This window comes from Mya arenaria, chromosome 1 (assembly GCF_026914265.1).
Source record: "Mya arenaria isolate MELC-2E11 chromosome 1, ASM2691426v1".
Classification (NCBI taxonomy): domain Eukaryota; kingdom Metazoa; phylum Mollusca; class Bivalvia; order Myida; family Myidae; genus Mya; species Mya arenaria.
The window spans coordinates 61126744-61153863 of NC_069122.1; the positions used below are offsets into that span (position 1 = coordinate 61126744).

Here is a 27120-nt window from a genome sequence, read left to right on the forward strand (position 1 = left end):
TACATATTTAGCCTGTTTAAGAATTACTTATTTCATACTTAGCCTGTTTGAGTATTACTTATTTCATACTTAGCTTGTTTGAGAATTACTTATTTCATACTTAGCCTGTTTGAGAATTACTTATTTCATACTTAGCTTGTTTGAGTATTACTTATTTCATACTTAGCTTGTTTGAGTATTATTTATTTCATACTTAGCTTGTTTGAGAATTACTTATTTCATACTTAGCTTGTTTGAGAATTACTTATTTCATACTTCGCTTGTTTGAGAATTACTTATTTCATACTTAGCTTGTTTGAGAATTACTTATTTCATACTTCGCTTGTTTGAGAATTACTTATTTCATACTTAGCCTGTTTGAGTATTACTTATTTCATATTTATCTTGTTTGAGTATTACTTATTTTATACTTAGCCTGTTTGAGTATAACTTATTTCATACTTAGCTTGTATGAGAATTACTTATTTCATACTTAGCTTGTTTGAGTATTACTTATTTCATACTTCGCTTGTTTGAGTATTACTTATTTCATACTTAGCTTGTTTGAGAATTACTTATTTCATACTTAGCTTGTATGAATATAACTTATTTCATACTTAGCTTGTATGAGTAGAACTTATTTCATATTTAGCTTGTATGAGTAGAACTTATTTCATACTTAGCTTGTATGACTATTACTTATTTTATATTCAGCTGGTTTTAGTATAACTTAAACTTTTTTCAAATTGGGACCTGGACAGCATGCATTTGCTAGTGTAGACTCTTAACTGTAAAGATTAGTCTGATCCTGATATTTGACAAGATTTCAGGACTTAAAAAAAATAAAGAAAAGCCTATTTCAAGCGTTCAAAAAAAAGTCAAGCAACTTTAACATGTATGCTGTGATCTACAAAGTCTTCAATCATTCTCATAATTTGCAGGTTTCGTAGATCTCCATGAGTTACTAAAACATCCCGATTCAACCGTGGCAAACAGATATCTGATTGCGTTTGATTACTACTTCATGGGGTGGACAACACTTGCCAATTTTTCAAGAAAATCTGTTGAAAATGAAACCGACTGTGATGAATTAAGAAATGGAATCCACAATTACACAAGAGGATCCATTCTCGCTGGATTTATGGGTCAACAGTTTCCATTACCCGCATCGTTTATTGACCAACTTGCAAATTACTTAAAGCATTATCCAAACGACTTTCTTGCTGAATTTCTTAAACTGAGGTTTGACATCGACACCACATCAGCGGACAAAGGAGTTGATAGTTCAAAGGATTTTGAAATAGTAAAGACAAATATAAGACAGTTTGAGTTATTTGGCCACAAGTTAGAGGCATACAAAGATTTGGACCTAGAGCAGTGTATTTTGACATCAACCTACTTGCACTTGGCGTCTCTGTATACTGTTTCCGATCAATGTGAAAGGGCAATGTATCTTTTTCAGCTATGTCTTGACCTAGATCCCTCGAATGTCGAGGCCATGTATGGCATTGCTTATCATTGCTGGCGTACTGACCCAGAGAAAGCCAAAGAGCTTCTTACGAAGTATATGGATACTGCACATGTACATGAAAATCGCAGTCCACAAGTTAGATACCTCTTGGGTATTATTTATATGGTGCTAGGAAACAACGTCAACCTTGCAAAGAAATATTACGCCCTTGGTGAAGAAGCTGAAAAACAGAAACTACCTTTTAATGACCAAACGCCGCATCATTTAAAGCGGCTTCTTAGTCTAAAGTTAATTTGTGGTGCACCAGGAAAAAAATATTAACACGATGTGAATATTTATTATTATGTTACTGGTAAAGATGACATGTAAGATGTTGATACTTTCTGCTGAAAGTCACGTTGACAATCCATTCATAATTTGATAAAATTAATTTGACACTCGTGTAATCTTTTTCATTATATCGTTTGACCAGTTGCCATTTGTCAATCTAACAATCACTTGACCAATGAAACGATTATACATTGTAAATAAATCAAATCATCTGATATCGACAAGTTTCAACAGTTGTAGTCGAACTAACGAATTATACTAAAACATAGGCTGTCGACATTACAATGTGTCAATGCTGTCACTGGGCATGGGCAGACCTTTATGCACTCGATAACAATTTCATCCACCCCAGTGAAACAGGCTAAATAATTGTCCATGGTCTCCTGTTTTGTAAAACAGTTCAAACCTACACGACTGGACAATCCAGCTCTCAGTTAATGATATAATCAAGTTCATGGCAGTCATACATATAAGATCCATTTAAACCGTTATATCAATCGAAATGAAGAAATATTTTTATTGTATGGACATAAACATAGACACAAACAGCAAGAAAACCCAGTTGCATTCAACAAAATAATTATCCTACTAAATATACCACGTTTGAACAGATAGCAACATTTTTAATTCGGTCTTCAAATATTCCAACTCGCAAATATACTAGCTTAATGAATTCGTATAAACTTAACAAGCGAGTAGGTCCTTATAATGGCGAGTAGGTCCTTTTAATGGCGAAGGGTACTACATCTTTATCAACTGTAATTGTTTCGAATTCATTTGTAGTAATTTTCACTGATAAAATCAATCTGTTCCAGCGCTTCAAGCGATTCGATATGTTTCAATTTAGTTGAGCATTTTCTATTCAAATGATACGGAATCCTTAATGTATTTAATAAGCACTCGGCAAGTAACTTTTACATCATGAAAAATATCATAGTAAGTATTTCAGAGTTTAGCTTCAAAAATGATAAATAAATCGTATCAACATTACAAGATTCATCCATTGTTTTCTTCCTCGGTGCTTGTGGAGTTATGATTATGCACCCTGTTTTTTCCACATTGTCCTCTTTACTTTTTTATCACAGAAAATCGACTCTCGCCCGATACTCAATCTTCGAATGTTCCTCAAATATTCGGACGGACATTTCAGTTTCTCCGAATTTTATCTCAATTCTCGACTTCACAACATCTGGCCAGCCACCTTTAGGCGGATGACGTACAATTTCGCCAATCTTCACGCAGAAGCATTCCTCCGTGCAGTATTCCGGATTTTCCTCGATTGACGCGAATAGACGTGTGTACAGACGACGCTGTTTCGCGCGACGAGACGTTAGGTGAGTTGTCCGACGTAGCGTAAAAACGTCCGTACGCTGTATTGGTTGGCCAATTGTGACGAGTTTCTCAAATATTCCGTCACAGTATGTCTCGCCGTTACGATGAGCTAACAGCTCCTCTGGGTCACCTATGAGGAAAATTAGAATATTAACATAATTCAGTGTGTGAAATAGAGGCACTGTAAAGAATATATACCTGATTTTTAGAAACATACATCGTTAAAAACAACGTGATAATAATTTACTACCTTGCTTGGCCATGTTGTTTCCATAAAAGTTTAATAACATGAATGCATAAAAGTAATGAAGTATAATTCATTATTATTGGTTTTATTGGGAAAACATATACAGTAGGCATAAGCCCATGAATACAGTGTACAATTACAATGGTTAGTACAATCGTATAATGTTATTTTCAGTTTTAGACACATTGAAGCAAAATAAAAACATAACAGAAAATAACAATAGCTAAAGGTATGTTTTTACTAATACATGATTAAACGTATTATCAATAACACACATTTGGACCACGAAGTGGAAATGTTTTTATATGACAGCGTTGCAGTTTATTATGCAGTTGTTAATAATCTATAACAATTTACACCTTCACAGAACGGCTTCCGGGCATAGCTAATTCCATACGTGTAGCGGGCCACTCGCTCTTTGATCACTTCCGGTCTGAAGCCCATCAACACAGCACCCTGTAAAGCAGTTGAAATAATAATTTTCATTTACTTAATTAAGACTATTATCCAAGTTCCTTCAATGAACTGTTTCGTTTACTTAGGTAAGACTCAATGTGAACTGTCTCGTTTACTTAGGTAAGACTCAATGTGAACTGTCTCGTTTACTTAGGTAAGACTCAATGTGAACTGTCTCGTTTACTTAGGTAAGACTCAATGTGAACTGTCTCGTTTACTTAGGTCAGACTCAATGTGAACTGTCTCGTTTACTTAGGTCAGACTCAATGTGAACTGTCTCGTTTACTTAGATAAGACTCAATGTGAACTGTCTCGTTTACTTAGGTAAGACTCAATGTGAACTGTCTCGTTTACTTAGGTAAGACTCAATGTTAACTGTTTCGTTTACTTAGGTAATATTTTATAGCCTCCTCTCTAAAACGTAAATTGTTTCGTTTTAGGTAAAATTTTAACATCGTTCCTTCAATGTAAACTTCTTCGTTTATCTATAGGTAAGGTATAAACCTCGTCCCCTTATGTTGTATACCAAACTATTTCTGTTAGCTCACTGTCCCATTCGGAAACCCGAACTTTTATTAATACACGCTATTTTTGTGTTTTTGGGAGACACTTATTAGTATATAATAACAATAGCCATGTTTCACCTTCAATATAGCGATCCCCGGGTCCGCGGGAGAGACAATGAGCGCCTTGGGAAAGTTATCTTGGATCGCCTCCCTCACATGTAGCGACTCGGAGAATCCACCCGCCAGAACAATAGTGTCCACATCCGTCAGGCGAGAATGCGCGCGCATCTCCCGGATGTATCTGATTATACCATTGACGGTGTCTTTGAAGAGATCTGCCATGAGGTCTCCTGAAATTAAAAAAAAAACAGGAACATAAAATTACGTTTTAGTTACAGTATTTTTCAATCAAAACATTATTGAAACTGCCTTCGTCAATAATATTGATAATAGTAACATGCAATGCATCAGTCAATTGTAATCACGGCCTCTCCAGGTCATGAGAATAGCGGGGACTTTGACTTCCGGTTTAGCCAACCCCGGGTATGATCCCCACCCGGCGGGAACAAACTACTTGTAAATCCCCGCCAAATGCCCCGGCATGACAAGGGCAAGGCCCATTCCCCGCTATTTTTGGCGTGAAGAAAAGACCACCGCATTCACCCTGCACTGCGGGGCCAAATGGAAGGTAAAAACACGGCCCATTTCCCCGGCTATCCCCGGTATACCCCCGCTGGAGTTCCTTATTTACAGAGTTATTCAACAAGTGTCCTATAACACGATCTGCCTGTGTAAGTTTCCCCTTTAACTTGCAGTCTGGCTACTGTCTTACCATCCAGTTGCATGTTCTCCCCGTTCACACGGATGTGTTTCGCGTGAGCGCTTTTCTGCACAGCTTCCTCGATAGTGGCGTCACTTGACACCTTGAGCACCTGACTGAGGGACGGCGGAAGTTTGAGTACCACCTTGCTATTCCGGTCGAGCGGGAGACGCTTCTTTTTCTCGAAATCTCGCTGGAAAAAGAAAAGGATTGCGTGGAAAATAGCGGCGTTTAATAAAATGAACGTAAAGTAAACAAGAAACGCCACGATGCGACAAAACAGTTATTCAATGATTGACAGAAGAACTTCGGACTTTGTTGTGAGGTTCAGTCTCAACTTTGTTTCCTTATTTTTAGTAACAGTGACCTTGTCCTTGACCCTAGGAGCCTCAAATACAATCCCATGAAAGTCCTCCATAAACTCTTCCTACATACCAAGTGTGGTCACAATATGTGAACCCTAACATAGGTTATTCAGTGCTTACCATTTTTTAAAGCAACAGTGAACTTGACCTTGACCACGACTCTCGGGGCCCGAAACACAATCCCATGAAAGGTCTCTATAAACTTTTCCTATATACCAAGTTTGGTCACAATATGTAAACCCTAACTAAAGTTATTTAGAACCAACCCTTTTCCTATTTATGGTGATAGTGACCTTGATCCAAGGGACCCAAAAACGCAATCCGATGAAAGGTCTCAATACACTCAAACCTGATTCATTGATTTGATACCATAGGTGAGTTTGACGCCAAGCCGGTCAGCCCAAACAAAGAAGCACGTTATTCCGAAAACCAAGTTTCCCTTTGTGAAAACCTGGTTAAAATATAAAAATATGCCTGTCAAAAGCAATAAAAAACGTAAAAGATAAAACAGTAAATCAAGGGCCATGACTTGTATTTAGTGTTAATATGGAGTTATTCGGGACTAAATAACGACCACTCATGGCGAGTAGTAAAGTTTCTTTACTCCTCGAATAGTCGAGCTAAAAATATACTCAAGATCACTTTCTATACTTTCTTTATATATATACATTTCCCTTTGATGATTTTAATTTATATATGTAAAGTAGTATAAGGAATTATATAGTGAATAATTAAACGATGAAATTGGTGATTCTAAAACAACTTGAGCTCTAGTTTCTTATTCCATACAGCACCGCTCATATACCGTCATGTTGCCAGTAACCATGATGAAAAAGCTGATGCTCCTTGATAATGTTTGTAGACTACCTGTTACTATTATTACTATCATCACTAGACTGAAATATAGCCACGCCTGTATTAAAAAATAATAGAACACTTTCTATTTACGTATATCGTGTAAGACCAATACTATTTCTTCTAAAATGATGAGTATTGATTTATAACTGTTAAAAGCAATGTTTACAAACCTTTTTACAACATATTAAAATCATGAAAAAAATGTAAGATACCTCTGACTTTATTTTCCCAAAGTCAATAATATTTAATTGGATACCCAAGCAAGCACACCACGATTATACCTATTATACTAACCGTTATCACTTATTGGGCACAAATAAGTTTCACGTTATCATGTTTTAATGATTATCGTAGCCCGCATAGACATGAGAGATAACAAAAAGAAAAACATACCAGGTATTGTAGTTGTCTGGTTCCAAGCGTACTCTGCACAACAAGAGTACCGGTGATGAAATGGTAAGGGAAGGTAACCCAGGCTAGGTATTGTAGTCGCTGTAACAGCAAAACAAACAAAATATATACGACTCAGTTAAAGTAAATTGATATCAAACATTTATGACATAGGATATAAAGGAAGATGATTAAAAACATTAAGCAATATGGTTTTAGCAAACACAGCTAGCTTATAAACATAGTTTTGTTTAACGCCTACCTTGGCCAACCTGAAGCGAAAGTAGACGTTCAGTTAGTTTATTTTCCGAATAAATTTATCGGTTACAGCATACTGTTAAAGCAGTATAAATAAACAGACGCGAAACCATTCCATGATGAAAGAATAATGTTGAAAATATAAACAAAACCACTTGACTGACACTTGACCTGGGGAACTGATACAAGTTTTTTTAAAGATTTCATTTGCCCCCAAAAAGTATTTTTTTAATAAACAGACAGTCATCTTCATAAACATGTTGTCCCGGTAGTTTTCATCGTATTATTGCAAACAGCAGAGGTTGTTTTTGATACAAATGGCCGAGGAGCTCCGAATGAGATATATTCAGGCTTCTAGGGCGAAATACACCAATGCGGAAGTGCCTACTCACTGTTACATGTATGCCTTACTTATAAAAAAATTAAACCATGATTTCCTTCAAATTTTTAACATACTCGGTACTATTCCATGTTAGCCCTCTTTTAAGGTGATATTTCGTATTTTTGAAAAAGACGTGAAATTTCATAGCACTACTTGATATTAAAACGGAGACCGAAACACCAACTCTTGGGCAACATAATGGCATCCTCTTGCATGGAAATAAACAGTAATTGTCTTTGTCTGACTTTCTTTCAAGAAACGTTATTTTTTCTTGCTTTTTCCTTTAAGTAAAAGTACCTATTTCAAGCTTTCTTGCTATACATGGTGTTGGGTGTCATGAAACACTAAAAATAGGAATATTTTTATGCAAACTTGATGTACTTACGATGAAATAGATAGGGATTTTTAGTAGTCTTCAACCTACTACCGGTTGAACGGACCCAGCATCTTCCGACACCGACACGCAATGATATATGACGTTCAATTACGAACGAGTGCGATGAGATTTTCGCGACTAATCCAACGATTACATCGGAAATTGTCACCGATATTAATTTGCGCAGTACTTAACAGATTGTACACTAGTGTATTTTAAATTGTCCAATTTCACTTTTCAATGTCAACATTGGAGTAAAAATATTAACATAATGCGCCAAATTGAACTATTCAGACTACAATAGTCAAACTTTTAACTCGATCACCGCCGACCACAGGAAGGAAGCACGTCCAAAGTTGCGCCCAAAAAGTACACCCTCTCAAACAACAAATCCTTGGGCCTCCCCTGGTTATAGATCGTATGCCTTATCATTTATGACCTTTAATTTACCGATCGATCCCGTTTACCAGCCAGATGTATACTGTCGTTGGGATATTTTAGTATTTTTTTGTTGGATGTTAGTGTTTGAAACAAATACATGTACATGCCTTGAACTTGGAATTAATCTTGGTAAGAATTAATGTGTTTGTCAAAGTATTGTTGATAGCATTAAGATAAAATAAACGTCTTATCTTCATATGCTGTCTAAACATGCCTGTTAATTATATTTCGTTTAACAAGAAAATTATCATGATTAATGTGAACTTGGAGTTCGGACTTTCGAAAGAAATATAGTAGACGCTTATCTGTACTGTGTTACGTAAGTTTAAATACATAAAGTACATGATTTTTAAAATTTCCAAACCAAGTTTCCCTTATTACGATAAAGATACAATGCAAATAATACTGGTCGATACGTTGTATTTCGTAATAAAGAACTCATTTTCGATTGATTATTAGAATATGTGAACTGTAAGGAATATTTAACCAGTATAATTAAACTGTTCAATTTAATTTGTCATTATACATATTCCATACTGTGCACATTTCTACTTTTACATTTAGACAGTCTAAAACCAGTTTGATTTGCAACATAATTAAATATTCATCCATATATGCACTAGCGGATCCATGGGGATGGGAATCTTCCCACCCACCCCCTATAAAACTAGTTTCATTTGCAACATAATTAAATATTCATCCATATATGCACTAGCGGATCCATGGGGATGGGAATCTTCCCACCCACCCCCTATAAAACCAGATTGATTTGCAACATAATTAAATATTCATCCATATATGCACTAGCGGATCCATGGGGATGGGAATCTTCCCACCCACCCCCTATAAAACCAGTTTGATTTGCAACATAATTAAATATTCATCCATATATGCACTAGCGGATCCATGGGGATGGGAATCTTCCCACCCACCCCTTCAATTGTCCTGGTGATCATGTTATCTCACCATGGTAGTTAAATAGTTTACTATAATTAATTACACACAAATGTACACTTTTAGACTTAAAACATAGCCAATACTTTCCTGTTGGAAGACAGCACCCCTAGCCATGTTTAGAACATAGTTTGGGGTTTCCTGTAGAAGGGTCGCAAGATGTGCCCCTAAAGTGAACCCACTCTGACGTAAAATCCTGGACCCGCCACTTTATTTGTGGGTCTTTTCGAACCTTCGTTGATTGGGATCCGTACTTTATAGTAATTGTTATATTATATTTTAATTTATATTTTGCAATACGTAATCAAAATAATCAGCATTCTAATTATAATCGTTGATTTTAATCAGAATGTCGAAATAAATTGCTATCTAAACATAAATGCATATTAAGGAATCAGACGCACAGGTAAGATAGTTTAATGATTTTGATACCTGTTGACCCCATATAAATGATGCCACTCAAAGGGTATCCACATCATGCAGATAACTAATATGACAATGAAATTACCGAAAAATACATGTTACACACTTATACATTTTCTTTTTCTGCACATAAAACCGTAATTATTTATTATCAAATTACAATGAAGTCACCAGGCATTCCAAACTCACATATTTGTTTCGTGTACCTTAAAACAAATTATTCTTATCGGCATTGTATAACACAAAACATAATTTTTGTTTATATAAGAGAAAGTGGATCCATTGAGGTAATTACTTAAGAGATGTCAAATTACCAACGTTACAAAGATGCTTTATAAACTGCTCATAATTATTGTTTCAATTATACTTTTTATGTTTCATTACAATTTAGCTGTTGACAAAAACTCTATTTCTTATTTCAGAGAACATGCCAAAAGAAAAGAAAACGGGAAACCATGCAGGCTCAGCATCACAATCAAAGAAGCCCGTTGCTTTACTTGGTCCAAAGGGCTTGGTTTCGTCTGATCTTCTATACGAAGTGAGAGCTAAACTGGTCTCAGATATAATGAGACCTCATCTGCAAAGTCTACAAAGTGATATACAGGCTACGATAGAGAGAAGTCAAAACGCCATGGCAAAGCTGAAAAATCAACGAGGTAAAATAATTGCAAAACATGTACAGTGATTTTCGCAATTAAAGTAAATACATATTTAGCCTGTTTAAGAATTACTTATTTCATACTTAGCCTGTTTGAGTATTACTTATTTCATACTTAGCTTGTTTGAGAATTACTTATTTCATACTTAGCCTGTTTGAGAATTACTTATTTCATACTTAGCTTGTTTGAGTATTACTTATTTCATACTTAGCTTGTTTGAGTATTATTTATTTCATACTTAGCTTGTTTGAGAATTACTTATTTCATACTTAGCTTGTTTGAGAATTACTTATTTCATACTTCGCTTGTTTGAGAATTACTTATTTCATACTTAGCTTGTTTGAGAATTACTTATTTCATACTTCGCTTGTTTGAGAATTACTTATTTCATACTTAGCCTGTTTGAGTATTACTTATTTCATATTTATCTTGTTTGAGTATTACTTATTTTATACTTAGCCTGTTTGAGTATAACTTATTTCATACTTAGCTTGTATGAGAATTACTTATTTCATACTTAGCTTGTTTGAGTATTACTTATTTCATACTTCGCTTGTTTGAGTATTACTTATTTCATACTTAGCTTGTTTGAGAATTACTTATTTCATACTTAGCTTGTATGAATATAACTTATTTCATACTTAGCTTGTATGAGTAGAACTTATTTCATATTTAGCTTGTATGAGTAGAACTTATTTCATACTTAGCTTGTATGACTATTACTTATTTTATATTCAGCTGGTTTTAGTATAACTTAAACTTTTTTCAAATTGGGACCTGGACAGCATGCATTTGCTAGTGTAGACTCTTAACTGTAAAGATTAGTCTGATCCTGATATTTGACAAGATTTCAGGACTTAAAAAAAATAAAGAAAAGCCTATTTCAAGCGTTCAAAAAAAAGTCAAGCAACTTTAACATGTATGCTGTGATCTACAAAGTCTTCAATCATTCTCATAATTTGCAGGTTTCGTAGATCTCCATGAGTTACTAAAACATCCCGATTCAACCGTGGCAAACAGATATCTGATTGCGTTTGATTACTACTTCATGGGGTGGACAACACTTGCCAATTTTTCAAGAAAATCTGTTGAAAATGAAACCGACTGTGATGAATTAAGAAATGGAATCCACAATTACACAAGAGGATCCATTCTCGCTGGATTTATGGGTCAACAGTTTCCATTACCCGCATCGTTTATTGACCAACTTGCAAATTACTTAAAGCATTATCCAAACGACTTTCTTGCTGAATTTCTTAAACTGAGGTTTGACATCGACACCACATCAGCGGACAAAGGAGTTGATAGTTCAAAGGATTTTGAAATAGTAAAGACAAATATAAGACAGTTTGAGTTATTTGGCCACAAGTTAGAGGCATACAAAGATTTGGACCTAGAGCAGTGTATTTTGACATCAACCTACTTGCACTTGGCGTCTCTGTATACTGTTTCCGATCAATGTGAAAGGGCAATGTATCTTTTTCAGCTATGTCTTGACCTAGATCCCTCGAATGTCGAGGCCATGTATGGCATTGCTTATCATTGCTGGCGTACTGACCCAGAGAAAGCCAAAGAGCTTCTTACGAAGTATATGGATACTGCACATGTACATGAAAATCGCAGTCCACAAGTTAGATACCTCTTGGGTATTATTTATATGGTGCTAGGAAACAACGTCAACCTTGCAAAGAAATATTACGCCCTTGGTGAAGAAGCTGAAAAACAGAAACTACCTTTTAATGACCAAACGCCGCATCATTTAAAGCGGCTTCTTAGTCTAAAGTTAATTTGTGGTGCACCAGGAAAAAAATATTAACACGATGTGAATATTTATTATTATGTTACTGGTAAAGATGACATGTAAGATGTTGATACTTTCTGCTGAAAGTCACGTTGACAATCCATTCATAATTTGATAAAATTAATTTGACACTCGTGTAATCTTTTTCATTATATCGTTTGACCAGTTGCCATTTGTCAATCTAACAATCACTTGACCAATGAAACGATTATACATTGTAAATAAATCAAATCATCTGATATCGACAAGTTTCAACAGTTGTAGTCGAACTAACGAATTATACTAAAACATAGGCTGTCGACATTACAATGTGTCAATGCTGTCACTGGGCATGGGCAGACCTTTATGCACTCGATAACAATTTCATCCACCCCAGTGAAACAGGCTAAATAATTGTCCATGGTCTCCTGTTTTGTAAAACAGTTCAAACCTACACGACTGGACAATCCAGCTCTCAGTTAATGATATAATCAAGTTCATGGCAGTCATACATATAAGATCCATTTAAACCGTTATATCAATCGAAATGAAGAAATATTTTTATTGTATGGACATAAACATAGACACAAACAGCAAGAAAACCCAGTTGCATTCAACAAAATAATTATCCTACTAAATATACCACGTTTGAACAGATAGCAACATTTTTAATTCGGTCTTCAAATATTCCAACTCGCAAATATACTAGCTTAATGAATTCGTATAAACTTAACAAGCGAGTAGGTCCTTATAATGGCGAGTAGGTCCTTTTAATGGCGAAGGGTACTACATCTTTATCAACTGTAATTGTTTCGAATTCATTTGTAGTAATTTTCACTGATAAAATCAATCTGTTCCAGCGCTTCAAGCGATTCGATATGTTTCAATTTAGTTGAGCATTTTCTATTCAAATGATACGGAATCCTTAATGTATTTAATAAGCACTCGGCAAGTAACTTTTACATCATGAAAAATATCATAGTAAGTATTTCAGAGTTTAGCTTCAAAAATGATAAATAAATCGTATCAACATTACAAGATTCATCCATTGTTTTCTTCCTCGGTGCTTGTGGAGTTATGATTATGCACCCTGTTTTTTCCACATTGTCCTCTTTACTTTTTTATCACAGAAAATCGACTCTCGCCCGATACTCAATCTTCGAATGTTCCTCAAATATTCGGACGGACATTTCAGTTTCTCCGAATTTTATCTCAATTCTCGACTTCACAACATCTGGCCAGCCACCTTTAGGCGGATGACGTACAATTTCGCCAATCTTCACGCAGAAGCATTCCTCCGTGCAGTATTCCGGATTTTCCTCGATTGACGCGAATAGACGTGTGTACAGACGACGCTGTTTCGCGCGACGAGACGTTAGGTGAGTTGTCCGACGTAGCGTAAAAACGTCCGTACGCTGTATTGGTTGGCCAATTGTGACGAGTTTCTCAAATATTCCGTCACAGTATGTCTCGCCGTTACGATGAGCTAACAGCTCCTCTGGGTCACCTATGAGGAAAATTAGAATATTAACATAATTCAGTGTGTGAAATAGAGGCACTGTAAAGAATATATACCTGATTTTTAGAAACATACATCGTTAAAAACAACGTGATAATAATTTACTACCTTGCTTGGCCATGTTGTTTCCATAAAAGTTTAATAACATGAATGCATAAAAGTAATGAAGTATAATTCATTATTATTGGTTTTATTGGGAAAACATATACAGTAGGCATAAGCCCATGAATACAGTGTACAATTACAATGGTTAGTACAATCGTATAATGTTATTTTCAGTTTTAGACACATTGAAGCAAAATAAAAACATAACAGAAAATAACAATAGCTAAAGGTATGTTTTTACTAATACATGATTAAACGTATTATCAATAACACACATTTGGACCACGAAGTGGAAATGTTTTTATATGACAGCGTTGCAGTTTATTATGCAGTTGTTAATAATCTATAACAATTTACACCTTCACAGAACGGCTTCCGGGCATAGCTAATTCCATACGTGTAGCGGGCCACTCGCTCTTTGATCACTTCCGGTCTGAAGCCCATCAACACAGCACCCTGTAAAGCAGTTGAAATAATAATTTTCATTTACTTAATTAAGACTATTATCCAAGTTCCTTCAATGAACTGTTTCGTTTACTTAGGTAAGACTCAATGTGAACTGTCTCGTTTACTTAGGTAAGACTCAATGTGAACTGTCTCGTTTACTTAGGTAAGACTCAATGTGAACTGTCTCGTTTACTTAGGTAAGACTCAATGTGAACTGTCTCGTTTACTTAGGTCAGACTCAATGTGAACTGTCTCGTTTACTTAGGTCAGACTCAATGTGAACTGTCTCGTTTACTTAGATAAGACTCAATGTGAACTGTCTCGTTTACTTAGGTAAGACTCAATGTGAACTGTCTCGTTTACTTAGGTAAGACTCAATGTTAACTGTTTCGTTTACTTAGGTAATATTTTATAGCCTCCTCTCTAAAACGTAAATTGTTTCGTTTTAGGTAAAATTTTAACATCGTTCCTTCAATGTAAACTTCTTCGTTTATCTATAGGTAAGGTATAAACCTCGTCCCCTTATGTTGTATACCAAACTATTTCTGTTAGCTCACTGTCCCATTCGGAAACCCGAACTTTTATTAATACACGCTATTTTTGTGTTTTTGGGAGACACTTATTAGTATATAATAACAATAGCCATGTTTCACCTTCAATATAGCGATCCCCGGGTCCGCGGGAGAGACAATGAGCGCCTTGGGAAAGTTATCTTGGATCGCCTCCCTCACATGTAGCGACTCGGAGAATCCACCCGCCAGAACAATAGTGTCCACATCCGTCAGGCGAGAATGCGCGCGCATCTCCCGGATGTATCTGATTATACCATTGACGGTGTCTTTGAAGAGATCTGCCATGAGGTCTCCTGAAATTAAAAAAAAAACAGGAACATAAAATTACGTTTTAGTTACAGTATTTTTCAATCAAAACATTATTGAAACTGCCTTCGTCAATAATATTGATAATAGTAACATGCAATGCATCAGTCAATTGTAATCACGGCCTCTCCAGGTCATGAGAATAGCGGGGACTTTGACTTCCGGTTTAGCCAACCCCGGGTATGATCCCCACCCGGCGGGAACAAACTACTTGTAAATCCCCGCCAAATGCCCCGGCATGACAAGGGCAAGGCCCATTCCCCGCTATTTTTGGCGTGAAGAAAAGACCACCGCATTCACCCTGCACTGCGGGGCCAAATGGAAGGTAAAAACACGGCCCATTTCCCCGGCTATCCCCGGTATACCCCCGCTGGAGTTCCTTATTTACAGAGTTATTCAACAAGTGTCCTATAACACGATCTGCCTGTGTAAGTTTCCCCTTTAACTTGCAGTCTGGCTACTGTCTTACCATCCAGTTGCATGTTCTCCCCGTTCACACGGATGTGTTTCGCGTGAGCGCTTTTCTGCACAGCTTCCTCGATAGTGGCGTCACTTGACACCTTGAGCACCTGACTGAGGGACGGCGGAAGTTTGAGTACCACCTTGCTATTCCGGTCGAGCGGGAGACGCTTCTTTTTCTCGAAATCTCGCTGGAAAAAGAAAAGGATTGCGTGGAAAATAGCGGCGTTTAATAAAATGAACGTAGCATAAGTAGGACGCATTACATGTGTTGTTACGCAAATAACTATACATTATCATCTTAAATGTCTTTGAACTATATTGTCAGGTAACCATGCTGAGGACAAGAAGTGCATAAGCCGTTCGATATAGAAACATATATTTAAAGAAAACACAAACACTTTAGAGACATGTTATCACACATAGGTCAAAATTGTTCTAAACTATACCAATTACCATAAAGACTACATAATCCTGTCGGTAGTCATGAAAGAACGCGAGAAGCGCTTCTGGTCCAATGACGTCACTGAGAAGCTTGCTGAATGCCTCATCGACTGAGCTTCCGCCAAGAGCGTCCCCCGTGGCCCTGTGGATCTCCCGCAAACAACCGTCCTTGAGCACGTGGTGTGCCGACATGTCTGCCGTACCGCCTTTAAATGACAGACAAAACCACATTCTTGAAGGTAAAATATACACTTAGTAAGGCAGCACTTGATACTTCGTTTCATAAGTGTGTGGTGTTTTTGCTGTGTTCGGACTTTTAAGGTTTTAGCATTTTCACTTTGTAGAAAAATTAATGAAAATCATTCCCTTAAGTGTTGTCTACAGGTTATAACTCGGCTCGCGTTAATTTTAACCGATCAACTGCTTTTGACTCCTCACTAACGGTCTTAATGACTATCTATGCTACGAAGTAGTAAAGAACTCGATTGAAGCTTGAACACTGTATAGTCTTTTCTAACCAATATATCGTGGTTGAAAATGTACCTTTATTACTTACGTTTTATTAGGTGTGTGTGGTGGGTTTGGGGTGGGTTTGGGGTAGGAGTTTATCTCGAAAGTGTATACTAGTACAGGATAAATGGGAGTAAACATTGTCAAAGGAGCTTCATATTCATCAACGGCCACGTCTTAAGTCTGAACTTAAGAGTCAGGCTCAGATTTAAATTTTACAAAGCATAATTACTATCATACTTTTAAACAAAACCGAAATTTATGAAAAAATTTCATATGTGAAACATAAACTATGGGAGTGGTCTCGTGGTATAGATGATCACCTTCCACCCAAGAGGATGTTGGTTCGATTTCAAGTAAGCCTCTCATGACCTCTCAAAAGTACCCACGTACAGGTGTCTACCCGGAGAACAGACTTGAGAGTGATCAAGTCATTTTGAGCTTATATAATTATATATAAACTAACATAATGAAGTGCTTCCTTTATTTTTGAAATGTAACAGATCCCTATGACGCCTATACTGTCTAGATCTATACCTCCAAGGTCCAGGAGAATGTACTGTTTGCCGCGGGCCAGGGGATGGTCCGTCTTCATCCCGGCGATTGCCTGAGGTGGAATATGAACATGCTGGTAAAACACTCTTATACCGAACACGAAACGGTATAAAACTTCTTCTTGTCAATGCATTATAAACTACAGGGATATACCAAGCAGCCATCTTATTGCGATTTGAAATAGATAAAACAGTTATAAAGTAGGGTTGCACTATTATATTATAATTGTGAACATTGTTTGATGCTGTATTCTAGGCCGGAGGCCTTTATTTACAATAAAATTGAGTTGAGTTGAGCTGAGCTGAGTTACTAAGCAGCCATCTTTTTTAAAACCACAAAAATATCAAGTTCTTTTAATTCCTCCATCTTTTGATTAAGGTACTGTTTACTTATTTTACACGTGACTAAATTAAACACAATTTTTAAATGACAGTTACAACAAAGTATTTTATATGTCAATGAGGTAGTCAGAACATTTCGTCAAAGATTGTTAAGGGAATCAATATATTTATTCTTATTATACAATTCTGACCTGAATGTCTTCTGGCGGAAGTGCCTTACAGTACAGGGACGCCGCTTCCGGTTCCAGGACCAACTTTAACTTGTCGTTGTCAATTCCCGCCTTTCATGAACATAATACACACAGAAAAAACGATGTAAATATCAAGGGTATATCGGTAACGGTATAAATGAAGATTTACTGGAAGAACACATGCAGGTTTTTTGCCCGTTTGACTCCAATATATACAGACAATTGTGAGCAGGTTCGTACCATTTGCAGACTGATCTGTCATATTATTGTTTTACAAATGTCATGTTACACACGTGGACATAACTAAAATATGTCTATTTGATTTTCTCTATGCTATTGATTCTGTTTTAAAATAGTTTATTAATTGCTAACAAGTAAAGTTTACAATTGCATTTGATTATCAATTACCAAGTGCGGTAACAACACATCTATAGCCATTCATAGGCACTACAAGTGTTGGGTCTTCACAATTTAAGTGAATTTATTTATCAATCCTTAAAATCAAAAGATTTACCTTTACGGAAGCTTCTCGCATAAACTGTTTTGCAGCGTCGGACCAAATAGCAGGAACAGTAATGACCCAGGTAATGTCATCTCGCTTCACATCCGGATCGCGTGTTTTGACGTCATCAACCAAGCACTTGTACAAGTGACGTATTGCCATGGCGAACACCTCAAGTGCAGGCATCTGTTTTCCCTCGATGTCGCGTAAAACCGAGTCGCGCCGTAAATACTAGAATGAATAGTTTCGTTTTATCATTTTCTAACAAATAAAAACACATTAAAAACAACAAAACTTAAACTCGTCTATAGAAAGATCGGCGTTGTTCAAAAGTAGGTGATCAGAGTTTCATGTTAACCCCTGTCAGGCTGTCTTGGCCGTACAGACACGATTGCATTTTCTGCTTACCTTATTGGTGTAGAGCTTCATTTTAAAGTTTCTGAAGAAGTACCAGTCGTGGAACATTTCTCCATCCACGAGTAGAGCATACTCGTCTTCTGCCTCGTACCCGAACGAGTGGAACTTTCCCGATGGATCCACAAGTACCTGCAGAAGAATTGATTGAATACCTGTAGAAGTATTGAGTACCAGCAGAAGTATTGATTGAGTACCTGTAGAAGTTTTAATTGAGTAGCTGCATAAGTATTGACTGACAGCTGCATAAGTATTGATTGAGTACTTGGAGAAGTATTGATTGAGCACCTGCAAAAGTACTGGTTGAGTACCTGCATAACTTTTGATTAATGACCTGCAGATGTATTAATTTCGTACCTGCAGAGGTATTGATTTAGTACCAGCAAAAGTATTGATTGAGTAGCAGCAGAAGTATTTATTGAAGACCTGCAGAAGTATTGATTGAATACATGCAGAAGTATTGATTGAGTACCTGCAGAAGTATTAAGTTAATACCTGCAGAAGTATTGATTGAGTACCAGCAAAAATATTGATTGAGTACCAGCAGAAGTATTGATTGAATACCTGCAGAAGTATTGATTGAATATCTGCAGAAGTATTGATTGAATACCTGCAGAAGTATTGATTGAATACCTGCAGAAGTATTGATTGAATACCTGCAGAAGTATTGATTGAGTACCTGCAGAAGTATTAAGTTAGTACCTGCAGAAGTATTGATTGAGTACCAGCAAAAGTATTGATTGTGTACAAGCAAAAGTATTGATTGAATACCTGCAGAAGTAATGATTGAGTTCCCTTTATGAGTAATGATTGAGTACCAGCACAAGTATTGATAGAATACCTGCAGAAGTATTGATTGAGTACATGGAGAAGTATTGATTGAGTTCCCTTTAGAAGTAATGATTGAGTAGCTGAAGAAGTATTAATTGAGTACCTGCAGAAGTATTAATTGAGTACCTGCAGAAGTATTGACTGAGTACATGCAGATGAATTGAGTGAGTACCTGCAGAAGTATTAATTGAGTACATGTCGAAGTATTGATAGAGTACCTGCCTAAACATTGATTGAGTAGCTGTAGAAGTATTGACCGAATACCAGCAGAAGTATTGATTGAGTGAGCGATTACCTGTAGAAGCATTGACTGAATACCTGCAGAAGTATTGATTGATTACTAGCAGAAGTATTGATTGAATACCTGTATAAGTATTGATTGAGTAATTGAGTAACTGCATAAGTATTGATTGAGTACCAGCAGAAGTATTACTTGAGACCAACAGAAGTATTGACTGAGTAATTGAGTACCTGCAGAAGTATTGATTGAGTGATTGAGTACCTACAGAAGTATTGATTGAGTACCGGCTGAAGTATTGATTGAGTACAGGCTGAAGTATTGATTGAGTACCTCAGTTCTGCTGAGGCCGTTTCAATTTAGATGTTTTGGTCGTAACTTGGGGAATCTTAAATCTAAAGCAACGTCACAGATTCCATTGATTATTATTACATTATTTTTTCTGCTATGTTTATTTCTTCAATACCGGCTAAAATTCGTTTCATACTTACATTTTTGCCAAATTATAAATAGATGAAACTGAGATAATTCCTCTTAACGCCTATTTTTTTATTTAAACAGGCCCAGACCGTTCAAAGGCGGTGACCAAATATTGTATTGAAAACAAAACGTTGATGAAAGTGTGCACGACTTATTCATTATATCAGTGATTGAGTGGGGTTGTAAACTCCTAGGGTTGCTACACAGATATACTAATGTACCAATGCGTACATAGTGGACCTTCACTGGGGTCGGCCAGACGTTTCAATATATGACTCGTTAGCTCGAGAAAGGAACAAAAGGAACACATCCAGAACATAAGGCCTGGAAAGATCTGTGTTCAATAATGAGTTCCTATATAAATGGAAATTGAATACGACTATAAGAATATCCGTAGACGTAATGTGCACCTACAGTTAAAAGTGTAAACACTTCTCTCGTCTGCGAGTATATTTTTGTATTTATTTGTTTGATCATTTTTACACTCGATACTAAACACATTTTAAATTTATGTACTATATCCTACCGTTGTTGGAGCCTTTTCCGTGCCCGTGGCTATGCTGTCTGCGGTCCAGGAGTGAGTGTACACCGTAAAGGGCTCGTGCTCGAAAATGTACGCGTACCCCGAGAAACTGGTGCCGAAATCTATCGCTGCCACAACTTTCTTCTTTTTCTGAAAATAAGCATTGTATATACTTGTGTTTTTAAACGGATGTTCCAAGAGGCCATAGTCTCGATTCCTACTGCAGGAACTTTACCGATTACTTTAAATACAAGAATGAATACCATTACTGTCGGGAAAAAACAGATGTATGATACTCTGCCACCAAGGAAAAATATATTTTTATTCGGATCATCAGTACTAGTTATTGAACCCAGAACCATATCCTAGCTGTCAATGGAATGCGTGTTCCATATTCGAAATACTCGAAGCTTTTAAAAGCCAACACGCCTTGCTCTCGGTTTAGGCTACCATTCATTCCGACTGATCGTAGCCATGTAAATGGTGGTGAATCGTAATGAGTTGGGAACCATAGGCCCCCGTTCCACCTTCATACCACTAGTGTCAACAGACCTACGTCTGAGTACAAGTATCAACGATTTAGGTACGGCTGAAGGCAGTTCCGGTACGACTGCACTATGGTACGTCACGAGTAAATATATGTTTAAACAAAGGGTAAGTACGATTTAAAACCTTGCCAATACAATAGACGACTACAGGCGAGTTCTTACGATCACTGACGTTTCTAGTAAGAGTACAGTACGGCCGAAGGCTACGACTATCCTACAACCTAATAGAACTGATACGAGAAACTGCGGAAAATGATGTTGACGGCGTATCGTATATGTGAACAACTATCCCACAAGTAAGCATTACTGATACGAAAAACTTCGGCAAATGATATTGAATGCGTATCGTATAGAATTATCCCACAACCTAGCATAACTGATACGAAAAACTTCGGAAAATGATATTGAAGGCGTATCGTATACAATTATCCCACAACCTAGCATAACTGATACGAAAAACTGTGGTAAATGATATTGAAGGCGTATCGTATACAATTATCCAACAACCTAGCATAACTGATATGAAGAACTGTGGTTTTGGTATTGAAGGCGTATCATATACAACTATCCCAAACCTAGCATAACTGATACGAAAAACTGCGGTAAATGATATTGAAGGCGTATCATATACAACTATCCCAAACCTAGCATAACTGATACGAAAAACTGCGGTAAATGATATTGAAGGCGTATCATATACAACTATCCCAAACCTAGCATAACTGATACGAAAAACTGCGGTAAATGATATTGAAGGCGTATCATATACAACTATCCCAAACCTAGCATAACTGATACGAAAAACTGTGGTAAATAATATTGAAGGCGTGTCGTATCGACTAGCATGTGCTCGATGAGTTGCTCCAAGCACAGTCGTCGAACCAACGCGGACAATTGTATTCGTACTTCCGTCAAAAGCCATACTGACAGTCGTGACCAATCGTAGGTTATCCCGATGAATGTTGATTAATGGCACAGAGGTCGTAAGTAGTGCGTATAAGACCGATATCTTTACGTCACCGTTTGTATAAGAACGTAATATGCCAGCCGTACTGAATCGTCGTAGAAAAGGGTGACGATAATACACGATAAACCACGACTTGCCACGACCACATATACGATCGCTGTACGAAATGGCACGATTCAATAAAAATAAAACTAATATTGAAATAAACTGTAGATGCAACACGATAGTGTTGAACAGTTTTAAATCATCAACATTATATACAAAAACATCCACTATTGTGTATAATATGGGTGTCCTTATCAAGAAACAAACTAATAGTTCATTTGTACAATCTTAGTGCTTTAACATTTTGTTTCAAGTCATTCCGGAAAGGAGATCTAAGGTTGAAACTTAACAATTACTGACAGTGTCATACATACCGGGTCGGGCCTCTCGAAGTACAATGTAACACCCTGTGTGAGGGCCTGATACTTCTTCAACATCTCCCTCCCAACCATTTCGAAGTTTGGTTGTTTCTCTGAAAATGAGTGAAACGGTCATTCTTGTTACAAAGGTATACATTGTAATTAGAAAAGGTCAAAAACAATTTAAAGCAATCATAAAAACGGCACGAGGTTTCGATTATTGAGAAAATGGACATGCATTTTGTACCATCATTATCATTTCCATAAGCTAAAGGACTACTACAGGCGAGACAGGTGGCCACTACGTTGACGACATAGGATCATGACGTATTAAGCCGAAGGACCAGTACATATCAAGCCATCGGGCCACTACCTACGTATGAGGCCATAGGACTATTACGTATTCAGCAAAAGGACCATTACACATGAAGCCATAGGACTATTACGTATCGAACCATAGGACCAAACCGTATCTAGCTACAGGACCACAACGTATCAAGCCCTGATACCACAACGTCTTAATTCATGGGACCACAACGTATCAAGCCCTGAGACAACAACGTATCAATCCATGGGACCACACCGTAACAAGCCATGGGACCACAACGTATCAAGCCATGGGACCACACCGTATCAAGCCATGGGACCACAACGTATCAAGCCATGGGACCACAACGTATCAAGCCATGGGACCACACCGTATCAAGCCATGGGACCACAACGTATCAAATCATGGGACCACAACGTTTCACGCCCTAGGACCACAACGTATCAATCCATGGGATCACACCGTATCAAGTCATTGGACCACAGCGAATCATACCCTAGGACCACAACGTATCAATCCATGGGACCACAACAAAATAAGCCATGGGACCACAACGTATCAAGCCATGGGACCACAACGTATCAAGATTGGACCACAACGTATCAAGCCATGGGACCACAACGTATCAATCCCTAGGGTCACAACGTATTAAGCCATGGGACCACAACGTATCAATCCCTAGGGTCACAACGTATCAATCCATGGGACCACAACGTATCAAGCCATGGGACCACAACGTATCAAGCCATGGGACCACAACGTATCAATCCCTAGGGTCACAACGTATCAAGCCATGGGACCACAACGTATTAAGCCATGGGAACACAACGTATCAATCCCTAGGATCACAACGTATCAAGCCATGGGACCACAACGTATCAAGCCATTGGACAACAACGTATCAAGCCATGGGACCACAACGTATCAGGCCATGGGACCACGCCGTGTCAAGCTATAGGACCACAACGTCTCAAGCCATGGGACCACGACATATCAAGCCCACGGACCACATCGTATCAAGCCATCGAACCACATCGTATCATGCCATTGGACCACAACGTATCAAGCCATGGACACGCAATGTATCAAGCCATGGGACTACAACCTATCAGGCCCTCTGACCACAACGTACCAAACCATGGGACCACAACGTATCAAGTCATCGGATCATAACGTATCAATCCATGAGATCATAACGTATCAAGCCATGGGATCATAACGTATTAAGACTTCGGACTACAACCTACAACGTATCAAGCCCTCTGACCACTACGTGTTAAGCCCTCTGACCACTACGTATCAAGCCCTCGGACCACCATGTATCAAGCCCTCGGACCACTACGTATCAAGCCCTCGGACCACTATGTATCAAGCCCTCGGACCACTACGTATCAAGCCCTCTGACCACTACGTATTAAGCCCTCTGACCACTACATGTTAAACCCTCGGACCACTACGTATCAAGCCCTTGGACCACCATGTATCAAACCCTCGGAATAGTACGTATCAAGCCCTCTGACCACTGCGTATCAAGCCCTCGGACCACTACGTGTTAAGCTCTCGGACCACTACGTGTCAAGCCCTCGGATCTCAACGTGTTACGCCCTCGGACCACTACGTGTTAAGCCCTCGGACCACTACGTGTTAAGCCCTCGGACCACTACGTGTTAAGCCCTCGGACCACTATGTATCAAGCCCTCGGACCACTACGTATGAAGCCCTCTGACCACTACGTATCAAGCCCTCGGACCACTACGTGTTAAGCCCTCGGACCACTACGTATCAAGCCCTCTGACCACTACGTATCAAGCCTTCGGACCACTACGTATCAAGCCCTCGGACCACTACGTATCAAGCCTTCGGACCACTACGTATCAAGCCCTCGGACTACTACGTATCAAGCCCTCGGACCACTACGTATCAAACCCTCGGATCACCATGTATCAAACCCTCGGACTACTACGTATCAAGCCCTCGGACCACTACGTATCAAGCCCTCGGATCACCATGTATCAAACCCTCGGACTACTACGTATCAAGCCCTCGGACCACTACGTATCAAGCCCTCGGATCACCATGTATCAAACCCTCGGACTACTACGTATCAAGCCCTCGGACCACTACGTATCAAGCCCTCGGATCACCATGTAACAAACCCTCGGACTACTACGTATCAAGCCCTCGGACCACCATGTATCAAACCCACGGACCACTACGTATCAAGATCTCGGACCACTACGTTTTAAGTCATGAGACCATTACGCATCAAGCCATGGGAACAAAATGTATAAAGTCCTCGGACCAATACGTTTCGAGCTATAGGATCGCTATGCTATAAGCAATATGACCACTACACTATAAGTAATAGAAAAAGTTATAAGCAACAGGATCACTACGTATCTCACATGACGAGTGAAAAGGCGCATTAAAATGGACAAATATGTATCCGCGAACACGAAACATTTACAAAATGTGATGTCATGAAGTTGTTTATCTGTCGTTGTGTGTGCGTCTATTTAGATATACTTTGTTTAATTCAAAATAAACTTATATTAATGATAGCGGCATTTAAAAAAGAACAGCAATTTGATGTACTTTTGATGACGAAGTACTTCCGGAACTGTTTAATCCAGCCTCCTTGTGGCTCATTGAAAACGCCGTCTCTTATATGGACACGGACCGGCTGAATCGGAAGGCCGTCCGTCCGCCCATCGACGTAGAAGATACCAACCGCTAGGGGGAACGTAAGGCCTGCAACAAAGACTTCATCAGAAGAATATACACACGAGGTAGAACGTATAAAGAAACTATTAACTCAATCACCAAAGTAGCGTTAAAGTTGCGATAAACACCAGACAGACAGACAGACATTGTGAGTGTCAGGCAGGCTGGCAGGCAGCCTGTTTAGTTGGACTTGAACAATGTATATAAAACACATGTTTATAATGATAAATGTCAACGTGTATGCATTGTGACAAACAATGTAGTACATACGAGTTAATTTAAAAAAAACAACACACGCCCAAAACGGTTATATGTTACAACAAATTCAGTAATATTTGTAATTGTTATAATCGAATTTAATCAGATACTATAGTTCTTACATAAATTATAGTGGATCTCACGCTAAGAGATTCTTTGACAAACAGACATAGTTTAAAAAGCTCACTTCTATTATTCAATTGCAATCATTGTTAATATTTAAATACAGCCGGTCTTATATAATAGCATTTCTTACTATTTTCTTTCTAATATCATTAAAAGACAGACGCAGACAGAAAACATGAAATTCAGCGGCTGAACAATTGCCAACTCAATTATGAACTGTGATCTTAATCACCAAAGTAACATGATAGTTGGGATAAACTCGCCCCTAAAGCTATGTCATCTAAAACGGGAGATATGTTTTATAGTTACGATCATAAATACAAGCATCGATAATTTGAATTCAGTTCACAGAACAATTTAATAGTAATTAAGATGTACTCGTAGTATAATGAACAGTATAATTAATACAAATGCATACGATGCATTTTATGCATTTTGAATCACCCTAAAATCATAGATTTTGCATCCTTAACATTCATCTTTTTTATAATAGTTTAGGCCATCTTGCCCTGTGTTTCATTTCTTTTGATACATAGTTTATGTTCTACAAAACGAAATGAAAAGTGCATTCATACACGTTATATTGCGACTTATTTTTTTCAGTATACACACTACTCACGTAGCACACTTAGCGTGATGTTTCCACGCTCCACCGGAAATGAGTACTGGTTTCCCGCCTCGTCCGATATGAAAACCACGTGACCAGTCACGGTTGGTGACGCTTTGCGCATATGCCACATCTTTTATATTATAAGATATCCAAGAGTTGAGTAATCATATAAAATATCCCATCAGTCTTTTAATAAGAAACATAAAGATACCCAAAACATCACGGAAGATTGTTGATTCAGATACACACGTTATTAATACAACCAAGTGATTTCATATCTGCACAATTGATAATGTCCCTGTATGTTTTTGGTAACTCAGAAATACACTCAAATATATAACGCAGCCATTTAAAGAAAACATGTTACTAGTAGTAATATATTGCAGCGAAGTTAAAGTAAGAGTGTAATATTTGTTGTATTAAGTTTCTTGTAAACAAAAGGATAGATCAGTTACAATTGTCTTCTCAAGTAACATTAGAACAATAGGTTTACTTAAAAGCTTTAGTGTATGCTTAAGAATACTAGTAATGCATAATTGAAATCTTAATTAGTTTCCTAAAGATGATTCATTCGTTTGAAGGTGGTCATTGATAACTTGAAGTTAGTTGATCATTTTATGATATTTGCTCTACTTTATTACTCGTTGTCATAATAATTATAATTTTAAATTTTGCAATAATTGATAAATAT

The 27120-nt window shown here is 37.6% G+C and overlaps 2 protein-coding genes across 2 annotated transcripts; both read right to left on the reverse strand.

Moving 5' to 3' along the window:
- Positions 1-2283: 2283 nt before the first annotated feature.
- LOC128232304 (heat shock 70 kDa protein 12B-like) lies at positions 2284-7042 on the reverse strand. Its single transcript, XM_052945789.1, has 6 exons — positions 7017-7042; positions 6758-6856; positions 5154-5334; positions 4460-4671; positions 3719-3815; positions 2284-3242 (listed from the first exon to the last, which is right to left on the reverse strand). The coding sequence occupies exons 3-6, from the start codon at positions 5164-5166 to the stop codon at positions 2860-2862; spliced, it is 705 nt and encodes a 234-aa protein (XP_052801749.1). The 5' UTR covers positions 5167-5334; positions 6758-6856; positions 7017-7042; the 3' UTR covers positions 2284-2859.
- Positions 7043-12575: 5533 nt separating this feature from the next.
- Positions 12576-26824, reverse strand: LOC128232243 (heat shock 70 kDa protein 12A-like). The gene is made up of 13 exons (XM_052945695.1): positions 26439-26824; positions 25307-25462; positions 22399-22496; positions 20468-20614; positions 18387-18524; positions 17991-18209; positions 17477-17566; positions 16927-16996; positions 15892-16085; positions 15446-15626; positions 14752-14963; positions 14011-14107; positions 12576-13534 (listed from the first exon to the last, which is right to left on the reverse strand). The coding sequence occupies exons 1-13, from the start codon at positions 26557-26559 to the stop codon at positions 13152-13154; spliced, it is 2106 nt and encodes a 701-aa protein (XP_052801655.1). The 5' UTR covers positions 26560-26824; the 3' UTR covers positions 12576-13151.
- Between the last annotated feature and the right edge of the window lie 296 nt (positions 26825-27120).